At 43.2% G+C, this 19051-nt stretch overlaps 1 protein-coding gene across 20 annotated transcripts in view; it reads right to left on the bottom strand.

The window, feature by feature from the left end:
* Positions 1 to 1782: 1782 nt before the first annotated feature.
* Positions 1783 to 19051, bottom strand: part of BCL11A (BCL11 transcription factor A) — a 103199-nt gene continuing 85930 nt past the window's right edge. For 4 of the 20 annotated variants that reach the window (XM_009237279.4, XM_024242749.3, XM_024242748.3 and 1 more), the window contains 2 exons: positions 18823 to 18924; positions 7263 to 12037 (listed from right to left, as the gene is read on the bottom strand). In XM_009237279.4, the coding sequence (XP_009235554.1) occupies positions 10017 to 12037; positions 18823 to 18924 (2123 nt within the window). In that variant the 3' untranslated portion in view covers positions 7263 to 10016. Of the gene's footprint in view, positions 2292 to 7262; positions 12038 to 18822; positions 18925 to 19051 lie in introns of those variants that run through there. The other 16 variants (XM_002812011.5, XM_054548146.2, XM_054548147.2 and 13 more) reach the window with 8 other exon arrangements.

Genomic DNA, 19051 nt, shown 5'->3' with positions numbered 1-19051 from the left:
TATTTACAAACTGACTCTGAGAAGAAATAAAAAGTGGGGGTAGAAACACAGACCAGAAATCAAAGTGTAGTGACCACCAAGTGCTGTTACAAAGGCTGAACTTGTCTCAAGACCCAGGATTGTTGTTTCAATTCTGGCCTCCCTTTGGAAGTGGTGTCACTCTTTCTAGGCATCAGCAAGGAGTTCAGCACATTTAGGGAGGATGCCATTACAGAAACCCTAATGGTCTTATGTTTCAGCAACACATAGTCAGAGCATGGGGCAGGGAGAGGGTTTCTTTATGAAATAACTTCTTGTCTGGAAGTCCCAACTAATTGATAGGAAGTCACAAACAGGCCACTTGTGCAATCAGGGTTATTTGTCATGGAAAAGCCACAGGGGAGAGGTGATGGCAAGGAGGCCGCAACCTCCCTTTCTCAGTGCACACATCTTTTGGTAGGAAGAGGCAACTCTGCATGCCTTTACCAAAGGCCATCCTGGGTCTGTATGGGTAAGCCACACGTGTGTGTCTGTGAACATTTATGACTTATGTGCTAACACAGGAAAAGATACTCCCTTCGATCAGTTAAACAGAGTTTGGTGAAATTGGCTCTGGACAAGAAACCAGAAAACCTGGCTTCTCTGCTTTCTCTCTTACTGATGTGGCCTCTGGCAAGCCCTTAACCTTGGTGAGCCTCAGTCTCCACCTCCATAAAGTGGAAGTCAAGAGATCTGTCCCAGAGAGCAGGTGAAATAATGCACGAGACAGCACTGTATACAGTATAAGGTAGTTCACTACTGTAGAGAGTCATTGTTTATTATGAATAAGCAGGAAAGAATTCACATGCCAATTATTTGGCTGTCTTTTCACTAAGCTAGGTAATCCAGCCAGAAGGTGGACGGGTAAGATTTTCCCCACTTAGGTTCACGGCCTGCATGTGAATCTACAGGACACAGGTGTCTGAGCTCTATTATTGACAAACCTATTTTAATTTGCTATATTGTTTCTAATTCTCTTCTGGATCTCCAAGCAGTAAAAATACCAAACTGAGAAAAGTTCTGTGCAAATTAACTGGGCCAGAAAGAATTTTTACCACCTGTTTGTAGAAGTAACTTATTTGTGGCACTAATTTCTAAGGAATGGAGCATTACTGTGATTACAATTGTCTGTTCTGATGTGAACTTCTTTCCTCCTATAATTTCCCCCCTCTAAAATCTGCCTCAAATTTCCTGATGTAAGTACTAAAGAAGTTTTATGTTTGTTTGTTTGTCTGCATTAAGATATATTTCCTAAAGGTTTGGGAACCTAAAATTAGAACATTTAATAAGCAACTACTGACATTTATCACCTTCTTTAGGATTTACCGCTCACACAGTGACGTTATCTTTCCTAAGCTAAATTAAAAGACAAATTCAAATCCTGCATGGTAGCCACCAAAAGCATATATTTGAAAAACAGGATTCGGCGTTCCATATTATGCATTATTTAATGGTATGCAAATTATAAGTCAGACAGTTAGGAAAACCACACTTCAGCATTAATAAACAGCAACACTACTACTACATTAATTATGATATTGCTATGATTTATTCCCAAGTTTTGCATTTTGATTCTCCTTGAAAATGTATGCCATCTGATAAGTGGTAACCTAGTTCCCCTCCTACATCTCCTGCCCATTTCTCAAATCTGTTCCTCCTACCCACCCGATGGGTGTCTGTAGGAAACGGGTGCAGAAATACAAAATCATAAGCAGCCGCATTGTCTTATAAGCATTAAAAATTAAAGAACAAGCAAACACCACCTAAAGCTCCAACATTTATTGTGTCAATGTTAAGCACACTTTTTAAAAGACAACATAGAATGTATAGAAACAAGGGGTTGGGGACTCATGCGCATTTCCACAATACAGGTAATTAGGTTGGCTGGTTTCAGAAGGGCCAGGGCATCACTCATGACAGCGATGGTCCACGGGCCCTCTCTATGGGACTGATTCACTGTTCCAATGTGGGTCTGTTTTTTTGTTTTTACTTTTTATTAAAAAATATAAATAAAATGGCACTGCAGGCCTAGGCTGGAAGGACTCTGCAGGACTCTGTCTTCGCACAACGGCTTCTTGGAGGCTACTGTCAGAAAACATCACAAACTAGCAGGATGACAGACCACGCTGACGTCGACTGGGCGGCACGCGTCCACCCCGCCCCTGGGGGCTTCAAATTTTCTCAGAACTTAAGGGCTCTCGAGCTTCCATCCGAAAACTGCCACACATCTTGAGCTCTCTGGGTACTACGCCGAATGGGGGTGTGTGAAGAACCTAGAAAGAGGTTGGAGACAGAGGAGGGGGAAAAAAAAAGTACAGGTGTGACTTGGCCCAATGATTTTCTGTTCTCTAACTAGCTTTTTAAAAATTAGAACTTAAACCAACCACAGGTCGAGCCACTGGCATCTTAAGCATGATTTCAAACTCAGCCTCCCCTCCCCAAGTATCTCTGACCTCTGAGTGGTCTTCCCATGCCTCCCTCCCTTCCGTCCCCCCAAGGAGGACCCAGGTCCCCCCACCCCTGCCCAATTGTATGGTAGTCCTAATAAACTCGGGACACACCTGGAAGGAAACACTTGCCCTTATGACTGAGAAAACTTAGTAAGAAACAGTCCTTTGGTTGAGGAGAGCGGGAGAGGGAGGAGGGAAAGGGGACACCTTCTCAAAATAATAATAAAATTATAAAGAAACAAAAAATCAAAACTGATGTAAAAGCAGCACAACGAAAACATGAAATGTCATCAAGTTCAACGTCAAAGCAGCCAATGATTTACAAGAGGCGAACAAATCTCTGAAGAGAAAACCAGAACCCAAAAGAGTTGCTCTCAAATTGCACCAAAAACTGCCTGTAGTTTCTTTCAAACATGCAGTTTTCTTTTCTTTTTTGGAAGGGGGAAGGCAATGGTGAAGGGAAGAAGGGAGTGGTTATTTTCCTCCGGGGTTCCTCCCTTGCTGTGGACATTGACTTGAAGCAGCAGAACTGGGAGTCCGGATGTGCCGAGGAAGAGGGCTACCACTGTGGCATTCCAGGCCTCGTTGCCATGGCGACCCGAAGCAGGGGCCTGGGGCCTCCTCTCCCCTGACTTGGCGCCGCAGGAGGCCCGGGGTCTGGATCTCAGCTGCTCTCACGCATCCCACCCCTGAGCAGAGCAGCGGAGACCTGGGCTGAGGGGCATGCTGTGTCCAGGTGGGTTCTGGGGAATCCCATTCCCAGTCCAGCGCTAAGTCACTGTCGTCGAGGCCCCTTTAGCTGATATCCCAATCAAACCCCTTCATCCAACCTGCTACCAATATTCAAATTCTAATAGACAAGGTATATCATGGGCTTGTACCACGTTCACAGCTATTTAAAAGCACAGCCCCCCTATGGGTTTAGGGGCTCCCGCTTTAGAGGATACTTGGGGAAATGGCTTAATTTGCCTTTTCTACCATCCCTATGAAAGATCTGACACACGTGCTCCCTTGAAATAGTTTTTGCCACTTTACAGAAAGGAAAAACGTATTTGGATCAACCATCGAGCTGTGTTCAGCCAAGTTTAGGTTCTTAAGCACAATGACCCGTGTGAACTGGATTGGTCTCTTTCCCATTTGGAAGGGAGGAATTAATGGTATCCCATGACCATAGATGACGCTGGGAAATAGAGAGAGAGAAAGAGAGAGAGAGAGAGAAAAACAGCCCCATCCCCCTAAAGGCTGAGTCACTGGCCTCGTGCTGTATGTAGTAAATGAAACAGCGGGCTAGTGGGATAACGAGATGCCAGCAAGCAGAAGTGCAGACCGGACAACCCCTGTCCACAGTTCATAGCTATAGCAGCCCTAGAGCAAATACACATCATACCAATTCCCTCTATGTGTTCTGATGTCCATTTCTCTAACAATGGGTTCATTTATTTTCAATTGGGAAAGATGCAGGGCTTTAGGAGACAACTAGGAAAATCTGCTAGATGGCTCATGCCTTTTAAAAGTTAGCAGTCTTTTAAGAAACATTTTTCCAAGCAGGTTGAGAGAACTCTGCCAATCCCATCCTCATATCGGCAAAGTTCCCACAATTTTTTTTTATGGGAAGTTGTCTGAAAAAAAGAGAATGGGATGGGTACATTCCTGAACACACCAGGCCCAGGGACAATGGAGTAACAGAATCGTAATGAGGAACACACAGTTACAGCACAGTCATAAGAAGTCATGTTCATGTGTGTACGGAGGGGGAAAAGAGGCTTAAAACAAGAAAACACTGTATTTCCTCCCTCAGTCTCTGTGAGCAAAGTACTACAAGCAGGAGAGGATGGGGCCTGAGGCTTCTCAACTCCTTTTCAGGAAGGCCCGAAATAATCCCAGTACCTTTCAGCAAACTGTGTCTGTGAATAAACCACCTCATTTCCTTATTTCTCCAATTGGAATTATACCTAAGCCATCTCCCGCCACTTCCTTTCAAGTTCTCACTTCTAGCATTATGAATATATACAATATGTACTTATTGCATATACAAAAATAGTATTTAAATAAACAGTTCTATATCTACAGAATGCCCTGGGAAAAACTCAACTACTTCACACTTTCTGCCATGGCCAGTGCAAATGAAGAACTGTGTTCACCTCACTTCTTAGCAACCTTTGTAATGTGTTGGTTCCAGCCTTTTTGCAGGTCCTAAACAAACAGAGGATAGCAAATGGGTTCAGGAAGGAGGTAATATAGGCACTGGAAGAGTTTCTGGTTTAAAATCTGTGAGAAATAGAATTTGCTGTATTCCTGTTTATTAAGTTGTTCTCAAATGAAGATTAAAAAGAACATTTTAAGCATCAGTTCAGGTATGTAGAGAACATTCCATCAGCACGTCAAGCCTGTTACAAAAACTTACTTGAGGATTTTAAGAGACATTAATGTTCTTAGTAGTTCCTCATTTAAAAAAAAAAAAGATCATGAATTCATCTTACTATTGGAAATTTGTATGTTATTTTATATTAAGATTTTAAATTTTAGAATTCTGGATACAAAATATCATTTATAAGTGATATTCATGTTGGCTAGGTTCTCATGCTTCTATCGTTCATCAGCTTCAGAAATAATATTTTATCAGAAGGCTTCAATAAGTCAGGAGACTAAGTAACCTGAAGAACCCGTCTCCCAATAAATTTATTTAACTTTGGGACCATGTAAATCAAACATAATCTGTGATTTATCACCAGATGTTTGCACTCCTCCCCATTCCCCATTTGATTTAAGAAATTTGAACAGACAAGTATACAGTATCCACCATTAATTCTGTCTGTCAGGATGCAAAACCTAATTATGCTAAGAGCATCATATACTGAGAAATTAAAATGAATACTGTATATAAAACCTACACAGTTGCACTCATAGCTCCTAATAAAAGAGTAATAGGGACACACAGGTTTTATGGACATTTAATATGGTGGAGTCGAGGTCACCGCATCTAAAGCTGGCATGGCACTGGGGAATTATTTCTATCTGTCTTGAGCAGCATTTTGGATTCAGTTTTGGAGAAACCTAATCCAAAACACATACAGTATATCTTTTCTAAGTTCAGTGACAAACATCAAGTTCTCAAGGTACCGCACACCCACCCCACCCCAGCTCCTATGTAATATTCTCCAACATCCTTTCTCAGTGGATTCCTCTAGCCCCACTCTCTCCTTCCCACCCAAACTGGCTTTTCAGAAAACATTGACTTTCTTTATACTTTAGAAAGATAAAACTATTCTTGCCTCAGATAAAAGGCATGACATGAAAAGGCCACCTCACAGGCACTAGGGCATAAGAACTGAGCGACAAAAAATGCTACCACAAGAAGACAACAGAACGGCTTTTGTTTTGGTTTTTTACAAAAATAAGAACAATGTCGTATTCATTCATCTACACTGGGAACAGGGACACGATATCACAGAGGTATGTGTTTAGTAAAGCAAATAGATGCTGCAACATGCAGTATTTGTAAAAGTGACAACACAGATTTCTAAGGATTTTTAAAATAGACCTAACTGGCTGGTCAGAAGATAATTGAAGGGTATTCCCGCCCTTATTTGCTGTCATCCAGGAAGACCCTATCAAAACACCTAAAGTAATCTGTAGCATCTAGGGTTCCTGGGATCTCAGAACCACAAGGCAAACCACTATGCATCTCAGTAAATCAGTGGCTGATTCCAAAGATTTCACTACGTCTGGCTACACTCCTAGTGGCTGCTTTCTTTTCTTTCCTCTCTCTCTTTCTTTCTCCCTCTTTTTTAAACAAAACAAAACCAAACCTGGTGCCTTTGTTTCCAGATTTTTAGATTTGAAAAGTGGGGTTATTTTGTTATGAGAAAAGACTCTTACATGGAAACCAAAGAGCTGATTTTTTTTTAAAAAATCTTTTTTACATTATGTTCTAAGATAAAGCAAGGATGGGAGAAGAGAAAAGAACTTTTAGACAACAAGAACAGCAAAAAATTTAAAGGAAATAAAAGTTTAAGATGCTATTACCAGCAAGTTTTTTCACTTATGTTTGAATGGATTTCTGCTAAGAGATGGAGTAAGTTTTTAACATCAGACTGAAAACACCTTCCATTTCTTGAAAACTATTCTAGAACTGTAAAGCCTTGAAACTATGTCCAGGGTTTGAGATATGTCTATTTTAATATAGTAAGTACTTTATGTTCCTTTAGGATATAATACACGCATCAGAATGCCCATAGAAATAATCCTGAAAAAGACTGACTGGCCTTCTCTTAAAGCCTGTTATTTTCTTGAAAGTAATTTACAGAGTGTGTCAAATGAGGACACAAGAAGCTTACAATGTGTACTTTAATTTTTTTTATTTTTTCAATAAAGGGACAAAATGGGTGTATGAACAGGTTAATGCAGACAACTGCCAAAAAAACACAGACAGTGGTTTTTCCAATAGAACTTAACAAAGACCAGAAACAAATACAATAAAAAGCCAGGTTGTAATGACCTTTGGTCATCTAAATAAAAAAAAAATAAAAACAAAGAAAAATAAAAGATCAAATTAAGTGCCTCTGTTTTGAACAGGGCACATAAGCAATAATAAATAGTGACTCCCATAGTAAAAGATAAAATTTCAAGTTACGACAAACAGCTTTCATTACAGGAATAGAAAAGGCCAATAACAAAATATTCTGCATTGCCATTTACAAAAAAGTATTGACTAAAGCGGGCTTTCTCTTTAATATGCTTTGCATATGAAATTCTTTCCAATCTAAATATAAAGCACCATTTAGTTTTTGGCAATGAAAAAAACTGCAAAACATTGGTTTTTTTTTTTTTTTCCTTTTTTTTTCTTTCTTTCTTTTACTGCATATGAAGGTAAGATGCTGGAATGTAGGGTGATAGAAGGAAAGGGACAAAAAGCACACTACATAACAAACCAACGTTATTAGCTTGCAGTACTGCATACAGTATGGCAGCAGGAAAAAGGAACAAAAAAGGATATGTACAACCCCTATGACAGCCATTCATGTGACATTCTAGCAGGCTCCCCCAAACCGCCATTATATGGCTTCTCATCTGTAATGTCACACTTTTTTGTTTCTCTCTTTTTTTTTTTTTTGAAGCATACAAATAATTTGCACTATATTATCCTGCCAAATTAAAAAAATATACTGTGGCAGCCTGTCTTTTTTTTTCCACTACCAAAAAAGGTACATTGATACCTTTTAAGAGAACAAGCAACAGTTAAAAATACAAGCTTCAATATAAATACTATAGTGCCTAACACTAGATGAACATTTAATTCAAATACCATTCTAGAAATACAGAAAAAAGACCATAAATGTATTTTAGCATAGGAATCAACATGAGTGTGCATTTTCCTATATTTAAGTACTATATAATCTTAAACCTTTCCCCAATGTATGTTTTTTTTTTTACAACCTGAAGAGCGGTGTGTATCCAAGGCATAGAATTTCCACTACCATTTTTAAATGGATAACAAGTCTTGTAACACCACCAAGACAATGGAACCCTAAAATGCAGTTCCCCCCTAAACATAATGAAGTGTTTTTTAAAAAAATTTTTTCTTAACATTTATATTTAAAAAAGTTTTGTACAAAAAAATCCTTGCACTGTAGAAGCGAAAGCAATCATTCATTTCTATGTTAAGTGTATTCTGTTTCCATTCACAGCGCTTGCAATGTTGCGTCCAAGTAAGTAAGCTCAATAGTCAAGTAAATGGCTGGCAAAGTTTTTTTTTTTTTTAGTTTTTTAAAAATGCTCCTCAATGAGATTGTGTTCAATTTTTTTTTCAGCATTCTTGCAACTTTTCCCTTAAGTATAGACCTGTAAACTGGGAAAATTGTACAGTGCACTTAATTGTCCTATCTGAGCAGGTTTATTTTATACTCAACCTCTGTATCTCTGATTAGAGAAAAGATACAGATATCACAGGCAGAGTCAAGTGCTATTTGAACACCAACTGGGGCAGATGCTAGCTTAATAAAAAAGAAAAAATTAAAAAAATAAAAATAAAAACAATGAATCCTCTTCCATGTTAACACAAATAGCACACAGTGTATGGAAAAGAAATGAAGTACAACTTTTAGGGAGCACAGACATATATACTGCTACTCTTAAAATTCTTTTCTTTTTTTAAGAATGTCACATTTAAACGCAAGTCTTAAGAATTCATAGTTAATCATCATTGTATCAATATTAGCTTATATACCTGTTCTAGTTTTAAATGGCAAATAGTACCACGTTGTGCTAATAAATCATATTATTTTCTTCTGTTCCCCTCTGTCAAACCTTATTGTCAGCCTCTTCCTTTCAATATGGTATACAAGGTCTTAATGTTTATCATTTGATTGTCCACTTGACAACCAAGTAGATCTGGATCTATTTCTTTTGGTGCCAAAATTTTTAAAAAGACATTATTAAAGCAAATATCTTCATAAAATGAACTCCTTACTAGTGTATTTAATTGCGTTCCAGGGCTTTTGCACATTACACATTCAATTTAATCATTGTTTAAAAAAAATAAAACTTTGGGCAAAACAGCCCATTTCTTTTAAGCTCTCACCAGGAGCAAAGTAGCTTTTATACTGGTATAATCAGTTTTGTTTATAAAATTAAACTAAAGGAAAAATGATGATTAACTAGGACATAATGGGTCATATTTTTAGGTAGCCATTGTTGTGAGAAATACAATATAGAATTATATGCTAGTTCCTAAGGTTTATTACCTCACCCAATGCTGAATTAAGCTACAAGTTTATAACAAGTAGAAAGAACCATCGATGTGGTTTTAATAGATCCAAGGCACTCATATTTTAAAACCAAATGATAGAATAAACTTGTTCTGTTTTTCTGTTAATTTGTCAATTCAAGGCCTTTTTTTCTTCCTCTCCAATTGATACATTTAACCCTTTAGAGACAGACATTTAGCTCATAGAGATTTTTTTTCAGTGCTATCTATTCTGTCTATAGAGGGTTAATCCAAAGACTGTTTTTCTTCCTCACGTTATAAAATAAAACTGTACATGATATGTATTACAGAATGTATGCAGCATGGTCTTTTTTTCTCTCTCTCTCTTTTTCTCTCAGAACGGAACTGGAAACAGCAACATGTTTGCTCAGCAACGAATTAGGGACAATTTAAAATAGCCATAACATACCATACATGCTGTCTAAGTTTAAAAAAAAACATACACAACATGTAAATTATTGCACAAGAGAAAGGCTCAAAGTTTGCGTAAAATGCAATAGTATTGCCCCATACAGATCATGCATTCAAACGGTGAGAACATAAAGGAAAAAAAAAAAAGGAAAAAAAAAGAAAAAGAAAAAGAAAAAGAAAAAAAACAGGTGTGCTGGTGACAAGCACTCTCATATTCTTAGCTTCGTTACTTCTGTTTGTTTGTTTGTTTGTTTAAATCACATGGGACTAGAAAAAAATCCTACAGGGAGTGGGGCTGGAGGGCGATGGGGAAGGGGAGTGGTGAAAAAGGGGGTGTCAGGTGGGAGTGAGGGAGGGGTATTAATATACCTCTATTCAGTTTTTATATCATTATTCAACACTCGATCACTGTGCCATTTTTTCATGTGTTTCTCCAGGGTACTGTACACGCTAAAAGGCATCTTACAAATTTCACATTTGTAAACGTCCTTCCCCACCTGGCCATGCGTTTTCATGTGCCTGGTGAGCTTGCTACTCTGGGCACAGGCATAGTTGCACAGCTCGCATTTATAAGGCCTTTCGCCCGTGTGGCTTCTCCTGTGGACAGTGAGATTGCTACAGTTCTTGAAGACTTTCCCACAGTACTCACAAGTGTCGCTGCGTCTGCCCTCTTTTGAGCTGGGCCTGCCCGGGCCCGGACCACTAATATGGGGCGTGCTCCCTCCACTTCCCGTGCCGCTGCGCCCCGAGATCCCTCCGTCCAGCTCCCCGGGCGGTGTGGAGAAGCGCAAGCTCCCGTTCTCCGAGGAGTGCTCCGACGAGGAGGCAAAAGGCGATTGTCTGGAGTCTCCGAAGCTAAGGAAGGGATCTTTGAGCTGCCTGGAGGCCGCGTAGCCGGCGAGCCACTGCGAGTACACGTTCTCCGTGTTGGGCATCGCGGCCGGGGGCAGGTCGAACTCCTTCTCGAGCTTGATGCGCTTAGAGAAGGGGCTCAGCGAGCTGGGGCTGCCCAGCAGCAGCTTTTTGGACAGGCCCCCCGAGGCCGACTCGCCCGGGGAGCAGCCGCGGCCATTAACAGTGCCATCGTCTATGCGGTCCGACTCGCCGGCCACCGAGTCTTCGTCGCAAGTGTCCCTGTGGCCCTCGGCCTCGGCCAGGTGGCCGCGCTTATGCTTCTCGCCCAGGACCTGGTGGAAGGCCTCGCTGAAGTGCTGCATGGAGCTGAGCACCATGCCCTGCATGACGTCGGGCAGGGCGCGGCTCTCGTCGCCCACGCCCACGACCGCGCCCCGCGAGCTGTTCTCGTGGTGGCGCGCCGCCTCCAGGCTCAGCCCGAAGCCGTAGTCCACCCTCTCGCTCTCCGTCAGCTCCTCCTCCTCCTCTTCCTCCTCTTCTTCCTCTTCCTCGTCGTCCTCCTCTTCCTCCTCGTCCCCGTTCTCCGGGATCAGGTTGGGGTCGTTCTCGCTCTTGAACTTGGCCACCACGGACTTGAGCGCGCTGCTGGCGCTGCCCACCAAGTCGCTGGTGCCGGGTTCCGGGGAGCTGGCGGTGGAGAGACCGTCGTCGGACTTGACCGTCATGGGGGACGATTTGTGCATGTGCGTCTTCATGTGGCGCTTCAGCTTGCTGGCCTGGGTGCACGCGTGGTCGCACAGGTTGCACTTGTAGGGCTTCTCGCCCGTGTGGCTGCGCCGGTGCACCACCAGGTTGCTCTGAAATTTGAACGTCTTGCCGCAGAACTCGCATGACTTGGACTTGACCGGGGGCTGGGAGGGAGGAGGGGCGGATTGCAGAGGAGGGAGGGGGGGCGTCGCCAGGAAGGGCGGCTTGCTACCTGGCTGGAATGGTTGCAGTAACCTTTGCATAGGGCTGGGCCGGCCTGGGGACAGCGGTGGGCTAGACGTGTTCCCTGCCAGCTCTCTAAGTCTCCTAGAGAAATCCATGGCGGGAGGCTCCATAGCCATTGGATTCAACCGCAGCACCCTGTCAAAGGCACTCGGGTGATGGGTGGCCAGGGCCATCTCTTCCGCCCCCAGGCGCTCTATGCGGTGGGGGTCCAAGTGATGTCTCGGTGGTGGACTAAACAGGGGGGGAGTGGGTGGAAAGCGCCCTTCTGCCAGGCCGGAAGCCTCTCTCGATACTGATCCTGGTATTCTTAGCAGGTTAAAGGGGTTATTGTCTGCAATATGAATCCCATGGAGAGGTGGCTGGGAAGGACATTCTGCACCTAGTCCTGAAGGGATACCAACCCGCGGGGTCAGGGGACTTCCGTGTTCGCTTTCTAAGTAGATTCTTAATCCATGAGTGTTCTGTGCGTGTTGCAAGAGAAACCATGCACTGGTGAATGGCTGTTTGCAAGTTGTACATGTGTAGCTGCTGGGCTCATCTTTACCTGCAAAATAATACAACACCAACATCAATGTTTAATCACTGAGGCGGGCATCAGCAATTGCTTATTTATGTTCCACCTCCAGCCTTCCCTGCCCCCACCCCTCAACCCCAAGGCCTAAGCCCTCACTGACCTATCCCCTGTGCCTGGCACGTCTGAGCATGGGTATCCAGTAAATATTGGTCCAATCAGTCTTACTGCCATTAAACTCAGTTCTAGAAATTTTATAACCAATCCCCAAAGCAGAAAAATCCTGACCAGTTCTGGCTTGAGGATGAAGGTCCCTACATTCTAGGCACCTCAACAAATGTCTTCTAAACTTTCCAGTCCCATCAGCTGTAGTTTGGGGCAAGCCATCTCATCTCCATGTGCCTCTGTTTCCTCCTTGTTAAGTGAGAAACTTGGACAAGGTGACCCAAGGAAACTTTTTGGCTTCCTAAATCCCAGCTTTCTATTCCCCCTGGGTAGCAGGCGAACTCTCTAAATAGGCAAGCATTTCATAGAGATATCAAAAAAGGGGAAGAAGGTCAACTCACTACAATGTTCTATGGCCCTAAAGATGCTTTCAGCGTTAGCCTGAAACACATTAATTGTTGATATTGTTAAAATGAGAGGGTACTCATAAAATACTTCCATGGAAAAAAGACTAGCAACATTCTCACACCCCAGACTGTGGGAGGATCAGTGAGTCCCAATTTTGGTTCCACAACACCCCATGGGGACACCCATTTTTATCTCAAAGAATGTTTAAAAAATCTTAAAGAAAAACTTCATTCAGATTTAACGGATAGGCCGTATTCAATCTTTAGGAGTTGTCCCCTGGTCAGACAAATGCAAGTCTGGAAAAGTTAGGAGGAGTGGCTGGTGCCGACTTAAGCAGACACAGCATCCTAGTTTAAGGAACAGTTAAAACAGCCAGCACCATGACAGGCAGCAGGCTGAGAAATGCTACACTATCCTCCTCCTCATTATTTTGAGAGGCTAACAACGTGAACCAAATTATACAACATCCTGCGCCCTCGGCTGAGACTCAGCTCCAGTTGAGAAAGAAACAGAAAGATACAGTTCAGCTAGTCAACTCTGGCCAGTAGCCAAGCCGTCTGGAGAGGGGCCCTACTTAAGTCACATTATTTCCCTTGCTGAAAAGAACCCAAGAGTGGTAAATGCCACTTTGGCAAAGAAGGGCCAGCTTGACTTCACAAAATCTTTCATTTGGGGAGATGGCTAAATTAAATATATATGAGGAGATAGCTACATTAAATATATATATATATGGAATAACTAACCAACAGTTTACTAGTCAACTGCAACATTAAAAAGGGCAGAAGTAATGGTAGCCAAAGGACAAGGATGAGAAAAACAGAAACCTTCCCAGAGATTCTGAAAAAAAGCCTTAAAATATAACTGAGAAATAACAAACTTTTCTCCTTCTTTTAAAAGAAGGGCTGCAAGAGTTCTTTAAGGCCACAGCTAGTATTTGTCAGTAACTTTCTAAGAAGGAAAAAAAAAAATCTACCAGGGAGGTTAAGAGTGAGAATGAGGAATTAATCAATTATATGATGCCTCCATTTAGCAAGTCAGAAAGAAAAGCCGGCAGGGTCTTCTCAGGAGCCCCCAAACACTGGTATTCCAAAACAAGCCAGCCTCGCTCAAGCACTTGTCTAAATAATGGACTCCTGCCCTGACCTTGTAATTTACTTTACAATGCATTTATAATCCCACTCAATATATCCCACTCCTGGGTAAATCTCTTAAACAAGATTAGATGGTAAGATACCAAAATTAGGTTTCAAACATTTGTCTAATGTGGAAGGGGGAAAAAAGGCAGAAAGATTTTGAAAGAAAACGCTGACATTGGTATCACATTATCTGCCTATTTTTGTTTGCCTCCTCTCTTCAAAGGGAAATAAAAAGCTTCATTGAGAGCATTTTTATAAATTTTTTGTTGTTGTTGAACAATGACTTGGGTCCCAAATAGGCTGGAAAAGAAACTATCTGGTTCCAACTACACGATCCTCTGTGGCTTCCTCCTTGTCCTCCCTAGATCTCTGGGTGACTATCATACCCATTTAGCCTGACGATCTGAGTTGGACAAGTAAAAAGATTTGTCTGATAATGCAAGTCCTTAACACGTTCATCACTACAAATGCCTTAAAATTATATTTTACCTTATAAAAAATCGATTGAAATCCAGGACTAGACTCATAATTAGTGGTGCTGGTTTCACATGTGCCATGAATGTAGTCATTGATAAATGCCAAAATCTGTGGCATACAGCACTACATCAAGGATCTCATTTGTATCCTTTCGAAAAGGCTTAAATGAGAAAAGTCCATTTTATTTTGCTGCCCTGAGCATCCTAAACTTTTTTTCAGAGCCATTTATGTGATCATGCTACAGTATGTTAACACTGTGATGTTATCCTCCCCTCTCTCTCATACATCAGGTCAGAGAAAATGGCATTTATCTTATAATGAGCATACAACATACAGTTTTCACTATCGCATTTTAGTATTCCCATCAACTAGATATTCTAGATCATGAGGGCAGCTAGTGTAATCATAATGTCAATGAGAAGGGCTGTTACGATTGAGACTAAAGATTACATGGAGAGAGCTGCTTTGAAACTGGTAATTATTACCAGTCCACTAATAGCAAATGATGCATTACAATTTCACTATATAATCTGTATTTCACTCAGCTCATGCCGGTGTACCATATTATATTACAGTGCTCACAGATTCTAAATTCCTAAACTGCAGTCATCAATAAATGTGTTACTTGCCATAATTTGTGAAATTACTTTGTTCATAACATCTTTGATGATTTAGAAAGACTGGAATTGATTTCCTGCGTGGCAAAATTAGGGCTACATTGATTTAGTGATGTGTAAAATATAATAATATTCTTCATTTACTCTGATGAAAATCAGCTTCTCAATTTGAGAGCCTCATTGGGCATTTACGGGGATTGTTTTGATTTAGAGCAACAAACTGACACCTGGCCCCTAAGCATAGGAACTTGAGGCATCAAAAGGGTTAAAATCAGCTATTAGCCCACCTACTGGCTTTTATTTTATTTCATTTTACTTTATGGGAAGGAATGACCCCCATTTCTAGTATGTCACCAATGTGAAAAAGTCATGTGATCTAAGCCTCAAGATTCAGAAGAACAAGGAGGTCTGAGACTGGAGTCCTAGCTCTATTATTCACTAGATTGTAACTCTGGGATAGTCATTTGATTTCTCTGAGTCTTAGAATTCCTATCCGTAAAATGAGCATAAAAACAGTACCTGTAAGAATTGTTGGGAGGTTCAAATGACAGAAGTATATAAAAGCCATCTGTAAACTATCAGGTCGAACGTGAATGTGAGTTTTCATTACTACCAGGGGTGATTAATTACTGAGGGTAATGACTAACCACATTACACACCCCGAATGGCTTCCAGAGGAAGGTCCCAGTCCCGGCCTTAACCTAGGCCAAAAGGAGGCTCTAGTTAAAGAGCAGGGGTGACTGGCACACAGCAGGGCGGCCACAGGGAAGTGCTATGAGCTCTGGAAGCCGGGGGCAGCAGGTTAATGCCGCCAAGTGGAATGGGCATCAGGTTTGTTCTAGAGCTTTCTGGACCCCCACAACCCACTTCCACATACCTTGTTCTGGTCACTCCTAAATTGGTCCTGCTGGCAGGGGCACCAGCAAACTATGTACCCTCCCTTTGTGGGAAGGTGGGAGAGGACAGGGGTTCCCTATCAAGCTCAGACTTTTCTACCAGTCAAATCAAACTCCCAGCCCTCAGGAAGACCAGGCTGAAGACCGAGAACTATGTTTCCCTGGCAACAGCCCTTGGCCTCTCAACTCCACCCTCCTCTCAACTGCTCAACTCCCTTCTATCCCTTCCCTCCAAAAGTGGCTCCGTTCCCACAGCCCCATGCAGGCCCCAGATGGCCCCAGCAACAGGAGAGCTCTCCCCACCCAGCCAGCATGCAGGGACTAGAAACCATGAGCCCAACCTCCTAAACTCTCTGCAATCTGTGACCTAACCCAGGCTTAGGCCCAGCTTGGGGGAAGGGAGCAGATGAGGTGCTTTTAACCCCTGAACCACCCAGCCCTCAGGACCTGAGGGCTTATGAAATTCACACAATAACTCTTTGTTACCTAGGATTACCTAGGAGTTAACAAAAATAAACAACTGGCTTTGAATCTGGTCTCAGGGTGCATGCCCTGCTCTTCAGATACCATTTACAAGATGGGTAAGTGTCATTTCCCTCCCATCTAAAAACAGTCCCCCTTAGAGCCTTAATTCTGGCATCTTGCTCTTTGTTATTCTCTCTCCATGACCTTTTTCCTTTTCTTTTTTTTTTTTTCTTTCCACAGCAGGTTATTTTTCATTTACTTTCAAATAAAAATTAGATGTCACATTTCTTTTCTTCTTGAACCTACTTTTTTGTGTTTAGGGCGGAATCACTGCCCACCCCCTAACCTTTTAGCCATGCATGATTCATACCATGTGTTCCTACACAGAGACGCAAACTGTATTATTTTCTAAAACAGTATCTTTCAGAAAACATTTGTATAAATGGACAAATTTAAGTTTCATAAAATGGTCCCTACTATAAAAGCTCACTTGAACAAGTAAATGGTGGTGGTGGTGGTGGTGGTGATGGTGGTGGTGGTGGTGGTGGTGGTGGTGGTGGTGGTGGTGGTGGTGGTGGTGGTGGTGATGGTGGTGGTGGTGGTGATGGTACTGGTGGTGATGGTACTGGTGGTGATGGTGATGATGGTGGTGGTGGTGGTGTTAGTACTGGTGGTGATGGTGATGATGGTGGTGGTGGTGGTGTTGGTACTGGTGGTGATGGTGGTGGTGGTGGTGATGGTGATGGTGGTAATGGTACTGATGGTGATGGTGATGGTGGTGGTGGTGGTGATGGTGGTGGTGGTGGTGGTAATGGTACTGATGGTGATGTGATGGTGATGGTGGTGGTGGTGGTGGTGGTGATGGTGGTGGTGGTGGTGGTGATGGTGGTGATGATGGTGGTGATGGTGGTGGTGATGATGGTGGTGATGGTGGTGGTGGTGGTGATGGTGGTGGTGGTGATGGTGGTGGTGATGATGGTGGTGATGGTGGTGGTGATGGTGATGGTGGTGGTGATGGTGGTGATAATGGTGGTGATGGTGGTGGTGATGGTGGTGGTGATGGTGATGGTGGTGGTGATGGTGGTGGTGATGGTGGTGGTGGTGGTGGTGGTGATGGTGATGGTGGTGGTGATGGTGGTGGTGATGGTGATGGTGGTGGTGATGGTGGTGGTGATGGTGGTGGTGGTGGTGGTGGTGATGATGGTGGTGATGGTGGTGGTGATGGTGGTGGTGATGGTGATGGTGGTGGTGATGGTGGTGGTGGTGGTGGTGATGGTGGTGGTGGTGGTAATGGTACTGATGGTGATGGTGATGGTGGTGGTGGTGGTGATGGTGGTGGTGGTGGTGGTGATGGTGATGGTGGTGGTGGTGGTGATGGTGGTGGTGGTGGTGGTGATGGTGGTGATGGTGGTGGTGATGGTGGTGGTGGTGGTGGTGGTGATGGTGGTGGTGATGGTGGTGGTGGTGGTGGTGGTGGTGATGGTGATGGTGGTGATGGTGGTGGTGATGGTGGTGGTGATGGTGGTGGTGGTGATGATGGTGGTGGTGATGGTGGTGGTAATGGTACTGATGGTGATGGTGATGGTGGTGGTGGTGGTGATGGTGGTGGTGGTGGTAATGGTACTGATGGTGATGGTGGTGGTGGTGGTGGTGGTGATGGTGGTGGTGGTGATGGTGGTGGTGATGGTGGTGATGATGGTGGTGATGATGGTGGTGATGGTGGTGGTGATGGTGATGGTGGTGGTGGTGGTGATGGTGATGGTGGTGGTGGTGGTGATGGTGGTGGTGATGGTGGTGATGGTGGTGGTGATGGTGGTGGTGATGGTGGTGGTGATGGTGGTGGTGGTGGTGATGGTGATGGTGGTGATGGTGGTGATGATGGTGGTGATGATGGTGGTGATGGTGGTGGTGGTGGTGATGGTGGTGGTGATGGTGGTGGTGGTGGTGGTGATGGTGGTGGTGGTGGTGGTGATGGTGGTGGTGGTGATGGTGGTGGTGATGGTGGTGGTGGTGATGGTGGTGGTGATGGTGGTGGTGGTGGTGGTGGTGGTGATGGTGGTGGTGATGGTGGTGGTGGTGATAGTAGAGCCTTCACATTTTAACTACAATGATGTGCATTTTTCTCTAAAACCAGGAGAAAAGTAAGTCAAAATTATGTGTGGGCATGTATATATAAAATATACTATGTTCAAATACACATGTAAATACATAAGGAATATGCATTAGAATAACTCTGGAATAACCCTAAACTGACTCCTTTTGATTCTGGCCTTGGCTAAAGATGTGTGCCATGGACTATACCCAAAGTCCTAGATGAGGCCACAGGAGTGAATGTCCAGTAATAAAATGGGCTCCAGAGGCACAGGCATATTCAATCACTAGCCATGGAGCCAGACAAGACCCTGGGGAGAAGACCCACAGGGATGAGCTACTATCAGCTCCCAGCCTCCAGTGAGGAAAGAAAAAGGGGAGGGAAGAAGTCCCTCTGGGGCTGAGTGGAGTGGGGAGCGGCTGCCAAGTGAGTAATGGAATAATACATATGACAATCTATTTTGGAAGTAACTCCCTTCAGAACTTAAAAAGTAAGGGCAATTTCCAGAAATTCTCATCTCTATACACACGGACATTTGTAGAAGAAATAAGTCTCAACTTACAAATACCCTGCGGGGCATATTCTGCACTCATCCCGGGCGTGGGGATTAGAGCTCCATGTGCAGAACGAGGGGAGGAGAGGCCCCTCCAGTGCAGAAGTTTATCTGTGAAAGAAACCCAAAATCAAGCACTACAGCTACAAACAATGTGCATCATAAACCACAGGATACCACATTTCAATTCCATTAAAATAGATTACAACATCATTACAACAGCCTTGCAGATAGTTAA

This window comes from Pongo abelii, chromosome 12 (assembly GCF_028885655.2).
Source record: "Pongo abelii isolate AG06213 chromosome 12, NHGRI_mPonAbe1-v2.0_pri, whole genome shotgun sequence".
NCBI lineage: Eukaryota > Metazoa > Chordata > Mammalia > Primates > Hominidae > Pongo > Pongo abelii.
Note: the sequence above shows the minus strand (reverse complement) of the source record. Positions and strands in the feature narration are given on the sequence as shown.